The 21390-nt window shown below is 36.7% G+C and overlaps 1 protein-coding gene across 3 annotated transcripts in view; it reads left to right on the top strand.

Annotated features, from left to right (window-relative positions):
• The window catches only part of CTNNA3 (catenin alpha 3), a 1922732-nt gene that overhangs the window by 160963 nt on the left and 1740379 nt on the right, over positions 1 to 21390 (top strand). For all 3 annotated transcript variants that reach the window (XM_025285111.3, XM_025285110.3, XM_044942168.2), the window contains exon 5: positions 13992 to 14111. In XM_025285111.3, coding sequence (XP_025140896.3) covers positions 13992 to 14111 — 120 coding nt within the window. The remainder of the gene's footprint in view (positions 1 to 13991; positions 14112 to 21390) is intronic.

The raw sequence follows: 21390 nt of genomic DNA, 5'->3' as shown, positions 1-21390 counted from the left end.
ATGAAAAGGACATCAATTTTGGGTGTTAGTTCTAAAAGGTCTTGTAGGTCTTCATAGAACTGTTCAACTTCAGCTTCTTCAGCATTACTGGTTGGGGCATAGACTTGGATTACTGTGATATTGAATGGTTTGCCTTGGAAACGAACAGGGATCATTCTGTCATTTTTGAGATTGCATCCAGGTACTGCATTGAGGACTCTTTTGTTGACCATGATGGCTACTCCATTTCTTCCGAGGGATTCCTGCCTGCAGTAGTAGATATAATGGTTATCTGAGTTAAATTCACCCATTCCAGTCTATTTGAGTTTGCTGATTCCTAGAATGTCAACGTTCACTCTTGCCATCTCTTGTTTGACCACTTCCAATTTGCCTTGATTCATGGACCTGACATTCCAGGTTCCTATGCAATATTGCTCTTTATAGCATCGGACCTTGCTTCTATTGCCAGTCACATCCACAACTGTGTATTGTTTTTGCTTTGGCTCCATCCCTTCATTCTTTCTGGAGTTATTTCTCCACTGATCTCCAGTAGCATATTGGGCACCTACTGACCGGCAGAGTTCCTCTTTCAATATCCTATCATTTTGCCTTTTCATACAGTTCATGGGGTTCTCAAGGCAAGAATACTGAAGTGGTTTGCCATTCCCTTCTCCAGTGGACTACATTGTGTCAGACCTCTTCACCATGCCTGCCTGTCTTGGGTGGCCCCACAGGGCATGGCTTAGTTTCATTGAGTTAGACAAGGCTGTGGTCCTAGTGTGATTAGATTGACTAGTTTTCTGTGATTATGGTTTCAGTGTGTCTGCCCTCTGAAGCCCTCTTGCAACACCTACCATCTTACTTGGGTTTCTCTTACCTGGACGTTTCCCATGGTCAAATATGGCCCCAAAATATTAAATGATAAATTTCAGAAATAAACAATTCATAAATTTTAAACTGCATGCTGTTCTGTGTAGTGTGATGAAATCTCATGCCATCCTGCTCTATTCTGTCTAGGACAGGATGTCTCTTTGTCCAGTATATCCATACTTTTTATGTTATGTATCTGTCAGTATAAGAAAAAAATAGTATATATGTGGTTTGGCACTATCCGTAGTTTCAGGTATCCCTTGTGAGTCTTGGGATGTATCCCTGCAAATAAGGGGAGGTGGATTATTGTAAGCAAATTGTCTAAAGTCAAAGTGAAAAACAACAAAGAAAAGTGACTTGTCACATACAAGGGAACCCCTATAAGGCTATCAGTGGATTTTTCAGCAGAAACTTGCAGGCCAGGAGGAGTGTTGAAAGAAAAAAAACACTCATCCAAGAACACTATACCCAGCAAAACTGATCTTCAAAAAATGGAGAGATAAAGAATTTCCTAGGGTATTGAGATAATACCCAGGAGCGGTGGAAAGTGTGTGACAGGCAGCATGGCCTAGGAGGCCTGGTTGGCTGTGGTGTGTCACTGTGAGCCAAGCAGAGTTGTGCCAGTTGCCATCTGGCCTCAGCTCCCTTGTGCAGTCCTGGTTGGTGGTGCAGCTCAGTGAGCCTGTTGGTGCTGCAGCCCGTGGAGCTTGAGAACATCATAGTAAACATGGTACTACACAAAGCTTAAGAAGACAGTGGGGTTTTTCCCTAAAAAATTTTCCTAAGCAAAAGCTGAGGGAGTCCATCACCACTGGACCTGGCTTACAAGAATAGCTAAAAGGTATACTTCAAGTTGAAAAGATTTGAAACAGTGATACTACAGCATAAGAAAGTATGAAATTACGATAATGGTGAAAGTGAAGTCACTCAGTCCTGTCCGACTCTTTGCGACCCCATGGACTGTAGCCTACCAGGCTCCTCTGTCCATGGGATTTTCCAGGGAGTAGTACTGGCATGAATTGCCTTTTCCTTCTCCAGGGGATCTTCCTAAACCAGGGATTGAACCCAGGTCTCCCATATTGTAGACAGACACTTTACCATCTGAGCCACCAGGGAAGTCCTGTCAAAAGACAGAGGAGTGGGTGATTTCCCAATGGCTGGGATGATCCTCCAACTCATTAGCATATGAATTCACCCCACTGGCAAACCTAGCCAGGCCACATTCCATGGCCCAAGCCCTTGCCCTTGGCAATGGCCCACACCCTAAAGAATGGCTTCTCTCTGAATCCTAACAAATCCACCTCTTATTGCTTTGTCTCTCAATGAATTTCTGCAATGAGGCATCAGAGCCTGAGTTTCATTAGGTCCTGACCTGAAGCCAGGCATCCTGGGTAATGGTAATTATAGAAATAAATGCAAAATACTATATTATTGTAATGGAGAAGGAAATGGCAACCCACTCCAGTGTTCTTGCCTGGAGAATCCCAGGGACATGGGAGCCTGGTGGGCTGTCGTCTCTGGGGTCACACAGAGTCGGACACGACTGAAGCAACTTAGCAGCAGTAGCAGCAGCAGTAATGGTGGTAGGTAAATCACTTTTAATTCTAGCATAAAAGTTAAAAGACAAAAATATTTAAAATGGCTATGACTAAATACATGGTAAAAATATACAATATAAATAAATGGAAACTGTGATAACAATAACATAAAGTGTGTGTGTGTGTGAGAAGTAACAGTGCAGAGTTTTTAATTGAACTTAAGTTGTTACCAACTCAAAACAGATTGCTACAAGATTATTTTAGGTAGACTCCAAGGTAAGCACAAAAAATACTAAAGAAGTTACACAAAAGAGAAAAAAAAAAGAAATCAAAGCATATCAATACAAAAACCCCCCAACAAAATATAATGGAAGACAGCAAGAGAGGAAAAGACAAAAAAAAGAACAGGACAGGAAAAAGAACTAAGAGACTGACAAAAGCAACTGATTAAATGGCAATAATAAATACCAAGGATCTTTTCTGACTATAATGAAATGAAACTAGAAATTGACAACAGAAGGAAAACTGGAAAATTTACAAATATGTGAAATTATATGACATATTTTTGAACCATTAGGTCAAAGTTGAAATAAGAAAGGAAATTAGACAATTCCTTGAAACAAATGAAAATGAAAACACACCAAAACTTACAGGATATAGCAAAAGTAGTACTAAAAAGGAAGTTAGAGAGAGAAATCCCGACATTAAAAAAGAAGAAAGTTCTCAAGTAAAGAACCTAACTTTATACCTAAAAGAGCTAAAAAAGAAGAACTGAGCCTGAAGTTACAAGAATGAAGGAAGGAAATCACAAACATTAAAGCAGAAATAAATGAAATAGAAAATAGGAAAACAAGAGAAAACAAGAGAAGAAACCAATCAAACTAACAGTTGGTATTTTTTTAGAAGGATAAGCAAAATTTACAAACTTTAGCTAGACTGACTAAATAGAAGAGATAAGATTCAAATAAATAAAATTATAAGTAAGAAAGAATACATTACAACTAAGGTCACAGGAATAAAGAATGATAATAGAAGACTACTATGAATAATTATATACCAACAAACAATACTTGGAAGAAATGTATAAATTCCTAGAAACATACAACTTACCACCAAGACTAAATCATGAAGGAACAGAAAGCCTAAACAGACCTATGACAAGAATAAAGATTGAATCAATAATCAAAACCTCCTAAAAAATAAAAGCCCAGGACCAGATGGCTTCACCAGTGAATTCTACTGAATATTTAACGAAGAATTAATGTCAGTTCTTCTGAATCTCTTCCAAACTGCTGAAGCAGAGGGAACAATCTCAAACTCACTTATGAAGCCAGATAAGAATACCATAAGAAAAGAAATTATAGGCCAATATCCCTAATGAGTATAGATGCAAAAATATTAAAAAATACAGACACACTGAATTCAATAGTTTAATTAAAGGATGATACACTATGATCAAGTGGGTTTTATGTGGTATACAAGAATAGTTTAACGTATGAAAATCAATTAATGTAAAACAGCACATGAACAGAAGAAACGCCAAAGCCTTTGACTGTGTGGATCACAACAAACTGTGGAAAATTCTTAAAGAGATGGGAATTACAGACCACCTGACCTGCCTCCTGAGAAATCTGTATGCAGGTCAAGAAGCAACAGTTAGAACTGAACATGAAACAACAGACTGGTTCCAAATCGGGAAAGGAGTACGTCAAGGCTGTATATTGTTACTGTGCTTAATTTATATGCAGATTACATCCTATGAAATGCTGGGTTGGATGAAGCACAAACTGGAATCAAGATTGCGAGGAGAAATATCAATAACCTCAGATATGCAGATGACACCACCCTTATGGCAGAAAGTGAAGAACTAAAGAGCCTCTTGATGAAAGTGAAAGATTGAGAGTGAAAAAATTGGCTTAAAGCTCAACATTCAGAAAACTAAGATCATGGCATCTGGTCTTATCACTTCATGGCAAACAGATGGGGAAACAATGGAAACAATGAGGGACTTTATTTTTTGGGGGCTCCAAAATCACTGCAGATGGTGACTGCAGCCATGAAATTAAAAGACACTTGCTCCTTGGAAGAAAAGCTATGACCAACCTAGACAGCTTGTTAAAAAGTAGAGACATGACTTTGCCAATAAAGGTCCGTCTAGTCAAAGCTATGGTTTTTCCAGTAGTCATGTATGGATGTGAGAGTTGGACCATAAAGAAAGCTGAGTGCTGAACAATTGATGCTTTTGAACTGTGGTGCTGGAGAAGACCCTTGAGAGTCCCTTGGACTGCAAGGAGATCCAACCAGTCCATCCTAAAAGTAATCAGTCCTGAATATTCATTGGAAAGACTGCTGCTGAAGCTGAAGCTCCAATACTTGGGCCACCTGATGCAAAGAACTAACTCACTGGAAAAGCCCCTGATGCTGGGAAAGATTGAATGCAGGAGTAGAAGGGGACGACAGAGGATGAGATGGTTGGATGGCATCACTGACTTGATGGACATGAGTTTAAGTAAGCTCAGGGAGTTGGTAATGGACAGGGAAGCCTGGCTTGCTGTGGTCCATGGTGTCAAAAAGAGTCAGACAGGACTGAGCGACTGAACTGAACTGATAATGTTATCATTTCAGTAGATGCGGAAAAAGGTTTTACATCATTTTATGAAGAAAACTCTCCAGAAATTAGGGATAGAAAAGTTCCTCAATATAATAATGTCCATATATGACAACCTCACAACTTAAACCATACTTAATGTTGATAAACTGAGAGCTTTTCATCTAGGATCAGGAAAGAGAAGGATGTGAACTCTTATCAGTTTTATTAAACATTGTGTTGAAAATCATAGCCACAGCAACTTCAATTGCATTTCTGTACACTTATGATGAGCTATCTACAAAGGATATTAGAAAACCAATGTCCTTCTACAATACCACCAAAAAGAATAATATACCTAGGAATAAGTGTAATGAAGGAGGTGAAAGACTTGTGCTACTGAAAAAACTATAAAACTTTGATGAAAGAAATTACAGAGACAGAAATAGAAAGACATCCTGTGTACATGGATTGAACATAGAATTAGTATTGTACCTAGAATTAGTATTGTTAAACACTCCATATCCAAAGTAATCTACAGATTGAAAGCAATTCCTATTAAAGTTCCAATGGCATTTTTAATACAGAAATTTAAAAACAACTCTACAATTCATATGGAACCACATGAAAACCCCAAATCAATTTCAAGAAAGAAGAACAAAGCTGGATGCATCACATTACCCTATTTCAAAAATATTACAAAGCTACAGTAATTGAAACAGTATGGTACTGGCATAAAGACAGACCTATAGGCGGGTGGAATAGAATGGGAACCCAGAAATAAATCCACGCATGTACAATCAACTAATCCTCAATGAAGGTGCCAAGAATATACAACTGGGAAATGATAATCTCTTCAACACATGATGTGGGAAACTGGAAATTCAGATACAAATGAATGGAATTAGACCTTTATTTTATACTACACACAAAAATTAACCAAAAATGGATTAAGGACTTAATTGTAAGAGTTAAAACTAAAATTTCTAGATGGAAAGATCAGGGAAAATCTTCATGACACTGGTCTTGGCAATGATTTTATGTATATGACATTAGAAGCACAGGTAACAAAACCAAAAATAGTCAAGTGGAGCTCCATGAAACTAAAAAGCTTCTGCATTGAAAGGACACAATCAACACAGAAAAGGCAACCTATGGAATAGGGGAAAGTATTTGCAAATCATATATCTGATAAAGGGTCAATATCCAAAATATACAAGGAGCTTTTGCAACTTAGAAACTAACAATCCAATTAAGAAATGGGCTAACCACAGAGCAGCTAAGCCCGTGCACCACAACTACTGAACCCGAGATCCAGAACCCAGGAGCTGCAACCACTGAAGCCTGCATACTTTAGAGCCCATGCTCCACCACAGCGTGTGCGAGAAGCCACTGCACGAGAAGCCTGTGCAGTGAGACTAGAGAGTAGCCCCTATTTGCCACAACTAGAGAAAAGCCTGCATAGTAACAAAGACCTAGCATAGTCAATAAATAAATAAAATTATAAAAACAGAAATGGGCCAAGAACTTGAATATTTCTCCAAAGAGGGCATATAAACACCCAAGAAATATGTGAAAAAAATGCTTACTGACAGTGATTATCAGAGAAATGCAAATCAAAGCCACAATGAGATATCACCTCATACCTGTCAGAATTACTATTAATAATATTTTACAAAGACAAGCAGTAGTAAGGATGTGGAGAAATTGGAACCCTTGTACACCATCAGTGGAAACGCAAAACATGGTGACGGTAAGTGATGAGAAAGTCATTCAGTCATATCAGACTCTTTACAACCCCGTGGACTATACGGTCCCTGGAATTCTTCAGGCCAGAATACTGGAGTGGGTAGCCTATCCCTTCTCCAGGGGATCTTCCCGACCCAGGAAGTGAACAGGGTTTTCTGCATTGCAGATGAATTCTTTACCAACTGAGCTATCAGGGAAGCACTAATACTGTAGTATTTTCCATACCATGGAAAACAGTATGGAGGTTTCTAAAAAAATTAAAAATACAAATATCATTTGCTCCATCAATTTATCTTCTAAGTATTTATTCAAAAGAATTGAGATCAGGATCTCAAAGAGTTATTAGCACTCCCATGTTCATTGCAACACCATTCATTAAAGATTGGGAACAACCTATATGTTTACAAGTAAATGGATCAAGAAAATGTAGTATATATGCATGGTGAAATACTGTTCAGTATTAAAAAAGAAGGAAGGAAATTCTATAATATGTAACAACATAGATGAAGACATTATGCTAAATAACCTAAACCAGTCACAGAGGGATAAATGCTGCATGACTGCACTTATATGAGATATCTAAAATAGTAAAAATCATAGAATCAAAGAGTGGAATGGTGATTTACAGAGAGTAAGGGGGAGAGAGAATGGGGAATTAGCGTGCATTAAGTTTCAGTTAAGCGAAGTGAATAAACTAGAAATCTCAGAACGTTGTACCTGTAGACAGCAACAATATATTGTATACTTAATTTTTTTGGAGCATTTATCTTATATTAAGTGTTCTGCCATATTAAAATTAATTAAATAAGCAAGTTTTGTAGCAATATTGAAGAAAAATCTAAATAATGTATCTTTTCTTTCTATTTCTTTCAAAAATCCCTTGCTGAGAGATTCTCAATAAATAATTACTGGATTACTCTTTTGTTCAATCCTCATTCACTACTGAATGGTCATGAGTTTAATGACAATGATTTCATACTTTTATAGAACTTTAAAATTTATAAAGCAGTAATCTGTAAAGCTAAATTATATGCTTTTTTAGAGCAAGAGCTATTTTTTTTCCCTCCCTTTCATGCATGGCTTGCATGTTGCCAGGCCAATATTAAGTATTTGTTGAATGAATGTCTTATTTTTCCTCAACTGATTTCACAACAATTTTATAAAGTAAGGAGGCAGAGACAACTTCTCCCATTTTATAGATATCACAATCAAGAACTGAAGTAATAGTGACTTGTCTCAAGGTATGAAATTATTAAATGGCACAGCAAGGACTTGAACCCAGACTTCAAGAACAATGTACCATCAACACTACAGGATTATTTCTAATTCAGATTTCAAGCTCAATTTTGTTCTATGTTCTTAATTTGGTTTTGGTTATCATTCCTTACGATAAAAAATCATTTGCGATATATATGTCCTTTAATTTTCAGCTTTAGCTGTAAGCTTTCCTTTTGTGAGTCATATTATCCTGTAAATTCATTTGGAAAATATGAAAGTCAATGGATTAAGTTCAGAAAATGAAATAATTTTTTTCTTAATAATACTTCACTTTGGTTGCTCTGTCATTGCCATATTGAAATAGGGTGGATTAGCCTTTCTTATGCTCAAAACATTTTTGCTCTAAACATTAATATTTATAGAGCATTAATATTTATTCTTTGAACATTCCTTCCTCTGCTTTAGTTTCCAGAATCTTTTGGTACTATTTCACACTGACATTTTAGGGACACTAAGATCACACTTAGTGGTTCATTGCTTTCAATCAGGTACTTATTGGATACTCTTTTGTATACATAATGCTGTGAGTATGGAATTCCTTTTTATACAAGTAACACTTAACATCTTCGCTCAGTCGTGTCCGACTCTTTGAGACCCCATGGACTGTAGCCTACCAGGCTCCTCTGTCCATGGGATTTTCCAGGCAATAGTACTGGAGTGGATTGCCATTTCTTTCTCCAGAGGATCTTACCAACCCACGGATTGAACCTGGGTCTCCCACATTGTAGACAGATGCTTTACCATCTGAGCAACCAGGGAAGTCCTTAACATCTTATGCAAATGCACAAAATATTAAATAAGGGAAAATGACAGCTGATGAGCTGGCTGTTCCCTTGGAGCAGTGCTACTCAATATTTTTTCATTATAGGAATTAGTAGGCTGCTGGAGCTGTGGAATTATTTGATTCTATTGATCTGACTACAAGAGGAAGCCAGGGCATTGGCAATGAGGTCCAGGGAAGCTTTACTGCTCTGGATGCATTTTTTCCTGCTGTTTCAGCTGGTTTCTTCTTGTCCTCTTTCTCAAATTACTCCATGAATCTACATAATTTTCATGAACTCATTGAATGGGTAGTTTGTATAGAACATTGGCTTAGATTTATTTAAAAATATGTTGTCAGGAAAAGGAGGAAAATGTATTTGGGAAGAGGGAATGCTGAGTCAAACTAGATATTTTCTTTTCTGCCACACTCATGCTTCTCTTTTCTGCAAAACAGATTTTCAGTTATTTTAATGGGATAGGAGCAATCATGGCCTCTGTTGTTTTATTTTGTGGATTCTTACTATTATAATTTCTGACCAAAGAGGAATTTGATAAGAAAACACTCTGGATGTGTGTTTACAATGCTTACTTTTGTGATGCACAATACTTACTTTTTGGTTTTAGAGATGCTGTTTGCATCTTCTTATTTTTGTCTGTCATGTGAAATTTGGTTAAAGTAGTCAGTTTGGACAGAGAAGGCAATGGCACCCCACTCCAGTACTCTTGCCTGGAAAATCCCATGGATGGAGGAGCCTGGTGGGCTGCAGTCCATGGGGGTCGCTAGGAGTCGGACACGACTGAGCGACTTCACTTTCACTTTTCAGTTTCATGCGTTGGAGAAGGAAATGGCAACCCACTCCTGTGTTCTTGCCTGGAGAATCCCAGGGACGGGGAAGCCTGGTAGGCTGCCATCTATGGGGTCGCACAGAGTCGGACACGACTGAAGCAACTTAGCAGCAGCAACAGCAGTCAGATTGGACAGAATTTGGATTTCCGTCTCAGTACGAGGCTATTTTAATGTTCAGTTTTGACAGTTTTATAACATACCTAAAGTTTAGATTTGTTTTGGATTCAAATTTATTCATTGGGATTTTTTTTTTTAAGTTTGAATTTAGTTTCCAATGAGTTAAAAATATTAACATAGGATAAACTCAGTGTTGAACAAATTATTTGGGGATTCTTCAAAGTTTGCACTCAAAACTTTGAACAGGTAAAATCCAGAAATATTAAAATCTCTTAATCATGCTTCCTTTCCCAGCTTCAATTGAGAGATCTTTATTGAGAAGCAGTAAATATAATGAAATTCAGTTCAGTTCAGTTCAATTGCTCAGTCGTGTCCGACTCTTTGCGACCCCATGAATTGCAGCATGCCAGGCAATGGCACCCCACTCCAGTACTCTTGCCTGGAAAATCCCATGGACAGAGGAGCCTGGTAGGCTGCAGTCCATGGGTTCGCTAGAGTCGGACACGACTGAGCGACTTCACTTACACTTTTCACTTTTATGCATTGGAGAAGGAAATGGCAACCCACTCCAGTGTTCTTGCCTGGAGAATCCCAGGGACAGGGGAGCCTGGTGGGCTGCCGTCTCTGGGGTCGCACAGAGTTGGACACGACTGAAGCAACTTAGCAGTAGCAGCAGCAGCAGGCCTCCCTGTCCATCACCAACTCCTGGAGTTCACTCAAACTCACGTCCATCGAGTCAGTGATGCCATCCAGCCATTTCATCCTCTGTCATCCCCCTCTTCTCCTGCCCCCAATCCCTCCCAGCGTCAGAGTCTTTTCCAATGAGTCAACTCTTCGCATGAGGTGGCCAAAGTTCTGGAGTTTCAGCTTTAGCATCATTCCTTCCAAAGAACACACAGGACTGATCTCCTTTAAAATGAACTGGTTGGATCTCCTTGCAGTCCAAGAGACTCTCAAGAGTCTTCTCCAACACCACAGTTCAAAAGCATCATTTCTTCAGCGCTCAGCTTTCTTCACAGTACAACTCACATCCATACATGACAAAGAAATTACAGTGTACTAAACTAATGTAGAATATCTCAAGAGGTCTGTTTGAGTGATCAAGTACAGTGGCATATTGGAATAAACATTTTCAAGACAAGGTAACCTCAAATCTCTCTAAGTAAAATCTGAATCTTAACTTTTGTCTTATTTTTATCTTTTGTACTTCAGCTTCACCTGTAAGGCAGAATTACTTCTTTACTCTTTAGCATGTTTAAGTGTATATGTGAGCAGATGGGAATGGGATATGTTTAATAGAGATCTAACTTCAAGTTACATTATAGATTTTATATGACCTCTCCTTGATAATTATTTGTTGTTGTAAGTGAAAAAAACTGCTTAAATGAACAAATCATCATAGTCTGAATACTTGGAACTAGTTAGTGTCAATAAATGGAGGATATAAGTCCTAATAATGAAAGTTCAAGCTAAAATCTCCATGTTATGCAAGCTCCCACTGTTAATGAAAACATCCAGTGGGGATGTATCATTACTGGATTTCCCTGTTTTTCTTTGGTCATGGACATATTACCTGGAAGTATTGGTTTTCATGTTTCTTATTTTGAAGCCTTACAAATGTGTTTACCCTAAAGTTACTATTTGGAGTTGCATAAAATTCACAAAGAACAATGTGAAGAAGAGATAGTTAAGAAATAAAGCTAATGTCTTAGGAAAGAGAAAAATGCAGAGGATAAGGAATGCTTTAAAACTGAAAAGGTTGATTGGTAAAAGCTTATATTAATTCATAGGTAAAATTTCTAAATTGTTTAGAATCTCAGATCTGGTATTAGTTTCATTTAAACATAGTGAGAAGAAACCAAGAAATGGGCAAGGTACAGAAATGATCATATAATATGATAAATAGCTAATATACAGGTCATTAAAATAATGCTAAAAGAAACTTGTTTACTATGCTACAAAAGGGGAAAATGAGCAGACTTTGGCTATGTTTAAACTGATGGGTAGAATCAGTTCCCATTTAAGGCTCTGAAAACTCCTTCAAGACCCAACTCAAATTCCTTTGTGTCTCCTATATGGCCTGAGTCTCTCCAACAGTATCAGTGGGTTTTTTTTCTATTTCACCACATTACTTTTATCTCCTTTTTTGCACTCTTTTTACCACTTTGCCTTGTGTTAAAGTTAATGGTAGAGTAGAAAGAGTGTAAATACTAAAACCTAGTTCTATTTTGAAGTGTATAGAGATATCAAATCACAAACTGATATAGTATTGTAGGTCAATTATACTTCAAAAGCAAACAAACAAAATACCCCCCAAATTTATACGTATAGGGAGATAAGATTTGTGATTACCAGAGGTGAGGTGTGGTGGGAGGGTGAATTGGACAAAGGTAGTCAAAAGGTACAAACTCCAGTTATAAGATAAATAAGTACTAGAAATGTGATGTACAACATGATAAATATGTTTGATGATATATTATATATGAAAATTAAGACAGTAAATCTGAAGAGATCTCATCACAAGGAAATGATATTTTTTTATATTTCATTTATTTTGTAACTCTATGAGATGATGGATGTTCACTAAACTTACTATGATAATCATTTTGTGATGTATGTAAGTCAAATCATTATGCCATACCCCTTAGCTTATACAGTGCTCTATGTCAGTTATATCTCAGTAAAACTGGGAAAAAGATATCATTTGGCTTAATAAAAGCTTTTGTGATTCTTAGGAGAACGGCATAAAGAAAGAAAAGCCAGATTAGAAGAAAAGGCCAAGAGAAATAAAAATTAAGGAATTATTGTTTTATGAATTAAAATTATGTATTATTGAAAAATAAAACAGCTTAAACTTTCTGAGTCTCAGTTTACTTACTTTTAGAATGGAAGAGAAATAGGAACTCCTGTGGGTCTTGTGAAGCTTAAATTGAAAAGGATGAAGTAACTGACACTGAGTAGGCATGCAGTAAATGTCAGGATCTTTCCCATTTTTGAGTTTCGTGTCTAATTTCCCTGGTAGTCTGTAAGTTATTTTAGAAATATGTTTTATATTCATAGTGCCTTGTGCATAGTAGGCTCTAAAAGATTGTTTGTTGAATTTAGTTTATTGTCCTGATGTGAAAGTTTAGCATTATTTCCTATTTCTTTTTCCTGTGTCACCCTGGATTGAGATAAATATGTTACTTTCATGAAATTAAGGATTTAATTCAATAGAATGCCATTATATTGTGACTTATTCCACAGAGTTTGAAATAGTAAGGGTCAAATCATTTCCCTGGAAACTTAATTATATTCTATAAAATTTTATTAGCCTGTCTCATAGCATTATAGTCACAGTGGAATTCTGGTGTGTTTAAGATGGTGAAGTCTCTATTTAGAGATCTTTATCTAATGGCACACATTGAGAATATGGGAAATAAATGACATAAAGAGAGAGTAAATGAAAATGTCTTGCAAATGGTATTACTTTGACATTTTCAATCACTAATCTTCTCAAGTATGTTCTAATTTACTAAAATAAACCAAGAATTCAATGTCTTTTGAGATCTTTTTGCTTAATTAATTATTAGTGGCAGAACACTGTTCTGTGATACACTGCAATTTGTCTCCTTTGTGTTTATGTAGTCTCTGACTTAAAAATGAATGAAAGCATTCTGATTCAGCAGAATCAATTTAATAACATGTCTGTTATAGAGCAGAAATGAATAAATGTTTGCTGAACATGCTACATATGCTTCGGTCATCAAAACATTCATTTTTCTTTCTTCTCAAAATATAAGATCTGAGAGATCTTCCTGGCTGAAGTTTGCTGGGTACCTATTCTGCATAAGTGTTTCTATAGAGACAAGTGGGTACTTTTACATAAATTTGTTTCCATGATTGGGATGTGAGAGATCTTTTAATATTAATACTTTCTCATAATTATTGGAAATTATACATTCATTGTAATTTTTTCTTTAAGGGTAACATTGTATCCTAAACCATGAAAAGTTAAAAAAATTTTTAAAATTCTATATGTTTTTTTGTTACAATGAGGACTAAAAAAGTTTCTCATTCATGCAGTAATGTTGCTTGTACTTAGCATATAGTTTCTAATTATTTATAATTTTGCCTCATTATTTAATTTAAGGGTATTTGTTATCTCTGTATTATGAATGGGAGAAACTGAGGCTCACTATTGGCCATTTGTCTGTGTTAGCTGGTTAGGAATTTGAGAAAAATCTGCTGCTATCCTAATGATTTACTTTGTTTTCAATTTCAGTTTCAAAGGACATTTGAATCTCTTAAAAATGTTTCCAACAAATCTGACCTCAAGAAAACCTACCAGAAGCTTGGGAAGGAGCTTGAAAATCTGGACTATTTAGCTTTCAAACGTCAGCAGGTAGGACTCAGAGCTCTCCTTGGTGGAGGATATGAACACTTTCAGTCTTCTCACCTTTCTGCCTGTCAGAGGTTTAGGTGGGTCTGGGGAGACTTATATTCGAATGTTTGGGGCAGAAATAAGTTGTGCTGTGTGGTGCTGACCTGCTGTGTTCATATTTTTTTTTTTTTTTTTTTCTTCTTCAGCATTCAGCATTGTCCTTGCTTTTAGATGTGCACTTTGGGGGTTTCCATGTATGTTCTTATACCTTTCTTAAAGAAAACTCCTGCTGGCTTGTGAGGGTTCAGCTATCCTTTGATGAAGGATGCTTTAGTGACATAAAGGGAACATCTATGTGGCTTGAATAGATGGCTTTTATATTTGACAGGGGGATACATGAGGAGAAAAACCACCTCAAGATCAAGAAAGGATGTGAATGTACATGCAAAACTAAAGAAGGGAATCATAAATATGCCAAATAATTTATTTATGTATTTTTTTTTTTTTTTTGCGTAGTTTAGCTTTAGTTTCCTTGTTTGATCTCTGAGGCTTAGTAAGTTTGCCAAATGTGTAAGGTTGAAGGAAAACATGCTTTACAAGCCCAAGTGTTTTAGCCTCTTTGTATAGACCACTAGACAAATCAGAGCCAAAATAGAATTTTATAGCGTTGCTTTTAGAATTGGTATTTTGTAGTATTAATAATCATTAAATTCTCTGTAGTTTGTAAGATATTGCCATGGTAGGTAGCTACTTTTCCCAAACTGGATCTCACCCAGTTTTTCACAGCCACTAGGTGTCAGGATTGTCAAGCTTTTACTTGGGCTGAATGTTTATTCTAATCAGAACAACCAGTTAAATGTTCAAATTATGTTGCATGAAATTTGGGAATGTGCTCAGTGATGGATAGCGTCTAGAAAAATGAATAAATGGCTGACTTGCATGGCCAGGCATTGAGTCCATTACTTAAGAGACTTGCCTGTTAGTCTGGCAGATGGTGTGGCTTTCTTGACATTGCCTAATTTACAAATTTTGCATCTTTTTAAAGGGGGATTTAAAAGTAGTATGTCCTATATAAACTTTATGAAGTCAACATGGTATGGCCCAGAAATAGTGACTTGAAAAGAGAATTGTGTTCTAGGGTTTGCTTTATCACAGACATTACATGGATATTTAACCTTCTCATGGTCTTATTTTCCTTGTTTTGAAGAGTGTTTTGGGGCAAATGCAGTATCTCTGCACATACCTTAATTCATATGAAAAAGGATACCATATCCATTTATTTCTTTATTCTTGTATTAGTGATGGCCTATGTATTAACACATGTAAAAGAAGCAGTCACAGTTACTGAGAACTACTCCAGTAAGCTCCCAAATGATACAGCTTAAAATTCATACTGTGAATCACTGCTCCAGCCTATGTAGTTTAGTACAATTTTGTTTCCAAGAGCTGTATTTTACCATTGAGGGGTATTGGAGTTGGCAGGCGGTAGTCACTGTCCTCTTCTCTTATCCTTTCTCATTAGCACATTTTCAGTGATTAGATTCCTACATTAGCTAATTGTGAATCTGGAAAATTGTGAATGGTTCAAGAGCAGAAAGGCAGAACTCTGGGAGAATGGCATTGAAAACAGACAGGTAGAGTGCATGTGTATGTGAGGAAAAGATGGACACTTGGGTGTTTATATATGTATACATATGTGTATGCATATATAAATCATATATGCTATTTATTAAATGACAACTGTATGCCACATAGTGTGATTAGAACATTTATGGATTAGATCATTAAATGCTTATAACAATGTAATGAGATTGGCTTCATCATTTTACAGTTGAGAAAATTGTTTAGAGAGTTAAGTAACTTGCCTAAGGTCACTGGAGAAGGAAAGCTGAGCTTCCAGTAGAAATCAGTCTGACTCCAAACCTGGGCTGTCCCCAATATCCCTGCAGAGAGACAAACTGGAGGGATAATAAAGCTAGGCATTCTAGGTATGTGGTATGAAGGCAGTTTCACAAGAGGCCAGATCTGGGACTTAAAGAGACATTTGAAATGGGACTTCTGATGAGAGGCAGAAAACAGGGGCAGCTCTTTCCTCCTCTCTCTCATGCAAATTGTTCAATACATACAAAAACACAAGAAGACTTTTGAAAGAATATCTTCATTCAGCTAAGAAAATATGTAAAACTTCATTTTTTAATGTTTATTATTTTATTTGGCTGCATTGGGTCTTAGTTGCGGCACATGGGATCTTCATTGCATCATGCAAAACGTTCATTGTGGCCCACAGTCTCTCTAGTTTGGTGTGAGAGCTTAGTTTCTCTGTGGCATGTGGGATCTTATTAATAGCTCCCTGACCAGGGATTAAACCCACATCACCTGCATTGCAGGATGGATTGTTAACCACTGGACAATTAGAGAAGTCCCTAAAACTTTATTTTTGTAGTCTTTGAGTGTTATATCTAGTAATTTTAGTCCAAGGAAATTTATTTGCATAGGCAGTTTTTTAAACTTGAAATGTCAAATTCTTACAAAATGAACTTACCTGCATGTATAGCATATTGTCAACCCTTTGTTTTACTTGGTTCTGTCTTTCCCTGTATCTAGTGATCATTTTTTTTTTTTTCTGTCTGGAAAAGATAGAAGGGGAATTGAGTGAAGTGGTCAGAAAAAGGATGGTAGAGTAGAAAGTCAGGGATCAAAGAGTAATAAAAAAGAGGGAAAGGGGGTTTTAGGAATAAGATGAGAGGGATAAAATGTTGGAAATGAAACTATACTTGGTTTTATTATAAGCATTTAGTAGGTTAAAGCATTGATTTCTGAAGAATTAAAAAAAGAAGTCTCAGAAAAAGGGAAAATAAGAGAGGATTGCAAGAAGACATATTGAACAAGGGAGGTGGCAGGGAAAAGACAAACTTTATTTCCCATTAGCTTCCAAATGTATCAAAGCTTCCTAGAAATTTGTAATATTAACCAGTTCTTCTGTACCAAAGCCATAGAGGTATTGTGTTTACTGGATGGGCAAGGTGTAAACAGTCAGACTATAAGCCTTTTTTCTGACTTGGTGGGATTTGCTTTCATGTCCTGTCCTTGCTTACTCGCTTAGTCATGTCTGACACTGCGACCCTATGGTCTGTAGCCCCCCAGGCTCTTCTGCCCGTGGGATTTTCCAGGCAATCATACAGGAGTGGGTTGTCATGCCCTCCTCCAGGGGATCTTCCTGACCCAGGGATCGAGCACATGTCTCTTGTGTCTCCTGCATTGGCAGGCCGATTCTTTACCACTAGTGCCACCAGGGAAGCCCTAGCCTACACCCCTACTCCCTGTAACGTCCCCCAAACCTATAAACACACACTGTAAGTTTCTCCTACTGGAAAAGATTCAGGTCTCTGTAAAACTGTCGTTCAGCAAGAAAGCTTCTGCCTTACAAGGCAGGATGCTTTGTACCAGAGAATTAGTCATGCTTTGTTCCCTGGTCCAACCATAGTTATCATTTCTTTTTGTGACAGAACGTAAGCTCCGTAAGGGCAGGACCTTGTCTGTCACCTTCAATGCTGTGTCTTCTGCAGTGCTCACAACAGCATCTGACCCATGACAAATACTCAATAAATACTTGTTGGTACTTTTATCACTATGAAGAGGGAAGTATGCCAAAAGTTTTGGCCTCAGATTATAGGCAACTAAAATTGATATGTTTTACTGCACTTTTAAAATACAGAAGGATATTAACCCTTAGGCTTCCTGGATGCCAAACGCTGACATATTGCTTCTTGCCGTATGTATTATTTAGGTTTTCTCCTAATATATTCCATTTTCCATCTATTTCTTTAACGAACATAAAACATCAAGGCTACCTTATCTATGTATTAAGAATTCCCAATGAACTGTAATTATTTTCTTGGATTCTTTCATTAGATTTTATTTTATGTCCCTTTCTATGATATTTTAAAGATCATTTTGAGAGATTTCTTTCCCTGGCCCAGATATGACCCAGGAATACTGAGCTCTATTCTTTTACCATTTTTTTTTTTACTGTGGATTGAGGGTGATGGTTATAGTGCTTTGTCTCCTAGGTGTAGATTAGCTTTGCCTTTCCTTTCCTTTTGTTTCCTTTCCTTTCCTTTCCCTCTCCTTCTCCTCTCCTGGTGGTTTTTCCAGGATGAATCTGTCTGAAGTAAATGGATGCCAGAGTCTTATTAACCGAAGACTCTGGAGACTTTGAGGTTTTACTATATCTGGAGATGCAATCTTTGAGTTTATCTGCTTAGACTGCTTGATTTTTATCCTCCTGCTTGATGATATATAAAAGTGGTACTAGCAAGATTTAGCTATTATGTAGAACCCAGGTTTATGTATTAATTTGAGAGCTTATAAATAAAGAGATGTTCTTGGGGCTTTGCTTTTTGGAATAAAATAAAGTTTGATATTCTGGTGGTGATTTAGTTGCTGAGTTGTGTCTAACTCTTGCGACCCCAGGCTCCTCTGTCCATAAGATTTCACAAGCAAGAATACTGGAGTGGGTTGCCATTTCCTTTTCCAGGGGATTTTCACAACCCAGGGATCAAACCTGGGTCTCCTGCACTATAGGTGGTCTCCCGCATTGCAGGCAGATTCTTTACTAACTGAGTCACCAAGGAAGTCCTCTTAATACTTAAAATATTAAAAATAACTTTATAAGACACATCCTGCTTCCAGAGGCTTCTGAGGTACTTTGGTATAAAGTTGACATTATTAAGTTGAACTTTATGTAGACTAAAGCACATTTATACACTGATGAGAAAATATGTAAAATTAAAATGTACTTCAGATACATATCCATGTTGGAACACATCAGGATCTCTGAATTCCCTCTTGTCTCCCTGATCATGGCATGCTATTCTTGCCTTCTGAACTTTTCACAGGGTTCATAAACTTGATGTTTATAATATCTAGCCCTTTTATATTTATTTAATTACTAATCTTCCTTTAAAGCCAAACTGAAGTGTAGTCTTCCTTATGACACTTTATCCTATGGCCTTCAGTCAGTATGTAAACTTCCTTCTTTGTCATTCTTAGCTTTTATCAGTGTCATGCAATTTAACATCTGAATGATTACACACTCATTGAAGATCCTTGTAGTACAGGTTAAAGTGTGGGCCTGTAGTCAACCAATCTTGTTAGATTATTTATACTGCTTTAGGCACTGTAGTTTCTTCTTTTAAAATGTTAGGAAAGTAATACCTAACTTATAACCTGTTTTGAGAAAGTAATATATAAAGTGTAAAGTACATATATACTTTAAATACTTTAAAATAATAAAGAAATCAAAATATAAGAGACTTAGCATTGTGCCTAGCATGTGGTTAGTATAAATTGTAGTTATTATAGTGTTGTTTTTGTATAATTCTCATCAGTCTTCATCCTAGGTGGTTGGTAAGTTCCATAAGGATATGCTCTCTTTCATATACTTTGTACTTCACATAGGGTTCAGCACTGTTACGAACATATGGGATATAATGGTTTTGGACATATGTAGCAGTGGTTAGTGATCTCTGTCATAAAAATGTTGATACCTTTTGAAAAGGGAATTGCAGTATTTGGTTCTAATGTGTGTTTGTGTGTGTGTTTTAAGTATGTATATTTTATTGAAGTATAGTTGCCTTACAATGTTTCAGGTGCTCAGCAAGGTGATTCAGTTATATAAATACACATATATTATTTCTGAAAATTTTTTCCATGATAAGTTATTACAAGATATTGACTATAGTTCCCTATGCTATATAGTAAACCTTTGTTGCATATCTATTTCTTAATTAGAAATCTATCATTCTATTCATACTAAGTCAAACAAATGGATTAAAAATGTCATAATTTTTTTAGTTAGGCAAAAATTCATAGATTTTCTACAATATATATTATACATATATATATGTATTAACAACTTTTCTACTACACTTGATAAAGGCTTGAGAAAGAATATAAAAGAAAAGAGAAGCAATGGATAAATTGGAGAACATAAACTAAATGAAGGGACTTCCTTTGTGGCTCAGAGGGGAAAGTGTCTGCCCACAATGCGGGAGACCCAGGTTCAATCCCTGGGTCGGGAAGATCCCCTGGAGAAGGAAATGGCAACCCACTCCAGTACTTTTGCCTGGAAAATACAATGAATGGAGGAGCCTGGTAGGCTACAGTCCATGGGGTTGCAAAGAGTCAGACATGACTGAGCCACTTTACTTCAAACTAAATGAAATGGGAACACTGAATATGAAATAGAAAATGTGAAACAAACTAGATAAAAGTAGAAGATCCTCATATAGTCCAGTTGTTTTTAAACATGACTACTCATTAGAAACATATCTGGAACTCTGGAGAAAAAAAGCAACACTTGAGAATTTGTCTTTTTCAAAAATTTTCAAGGTAATTCTGATATGTTTATGGATTTTAAAAACTGATTACAGGTTTTTATGGTAGATACTAGTTTTGGTAGCATAGAGTTCTATTTCTCTGTTGACCAATCATGATACAGTGGTATTAAGTGAATAATAGTTATGTAATCACAATAGTAAAAGATGTTTATCAGTTTTCACAATCAATAGCCAGGCAAAAAGTAAAAGATAATTGCAATTGCAAGTCATAATGGGAACATAATTAACGAACATAACAACATAAAATAATTACATACAACTTGGGGTCAGGCAGAGTGATGTGGTAAGTGGAGGTGCATACCTGCACATGTTTGCATCCGCCCAGCCAGTCTATGTCTTTTGGTTGGTGCATTTAATCCATTTTCATTTAAGGTGATTATTGATATGTATGATCCAGTTACCGTTTTCTTAAATTGTTTTGGGTTTATTTTCTGTAGGTCTTTCCTTCTCTTGTGTTTCCTGCCTAGAGTAGTTCCTTTAGCATTTGTTGTAAAGCTGGTTTGGTGGTGCTGAATTCTCTTAAGTTTTGCTTGTCTGGAAAGCTTTTGATTTCTCTGTCAAATCAAAGGAGAGTCTCACTGGGTAGAGTTCATGGTTGTAGGTTCTTCCCTTTCATTGCTTTAAATATGTCATGCCATTCCCTTCTGGTTTGTAGAGTTTCTGTTGAGAAATCAGCTGATAGCCTGATGGGAGTTCCTTTGTATGTTACTTGTCATTTTTCCCTTGTTGCTTCTAATAACTCTGTCTTTAATTTTTGTCAGTTTGATTACTATGTGTCTCAGTGTGTTCCCCTTTGGGTTTATCCTGCTTGGGACTCTCTGTGCTTCCTGGACTTGGCTGACAATTTCCTTTCCCATGTTTGGGAAATTTTCAGCAATTATGTCTTCAAATATTTTCTC

This window comes from Bubalus bubalis, chromosome 4 (genome assembly GCF_019923935.1).
Source record: "Bubalus bubalis isolate 160015118507 breed Murrah chromosome 4, NDDB_SH_1, whole genome shotgun sequence".
NCBI lineage: Eukaryota > Metazoa > Chordata > Mammalia > Artiodactyla > Bovidae > Bubalus > Bubalus bubalis.
This window is presented reverse-complemented; position numbering and strand designations above follow the sequence as displayed.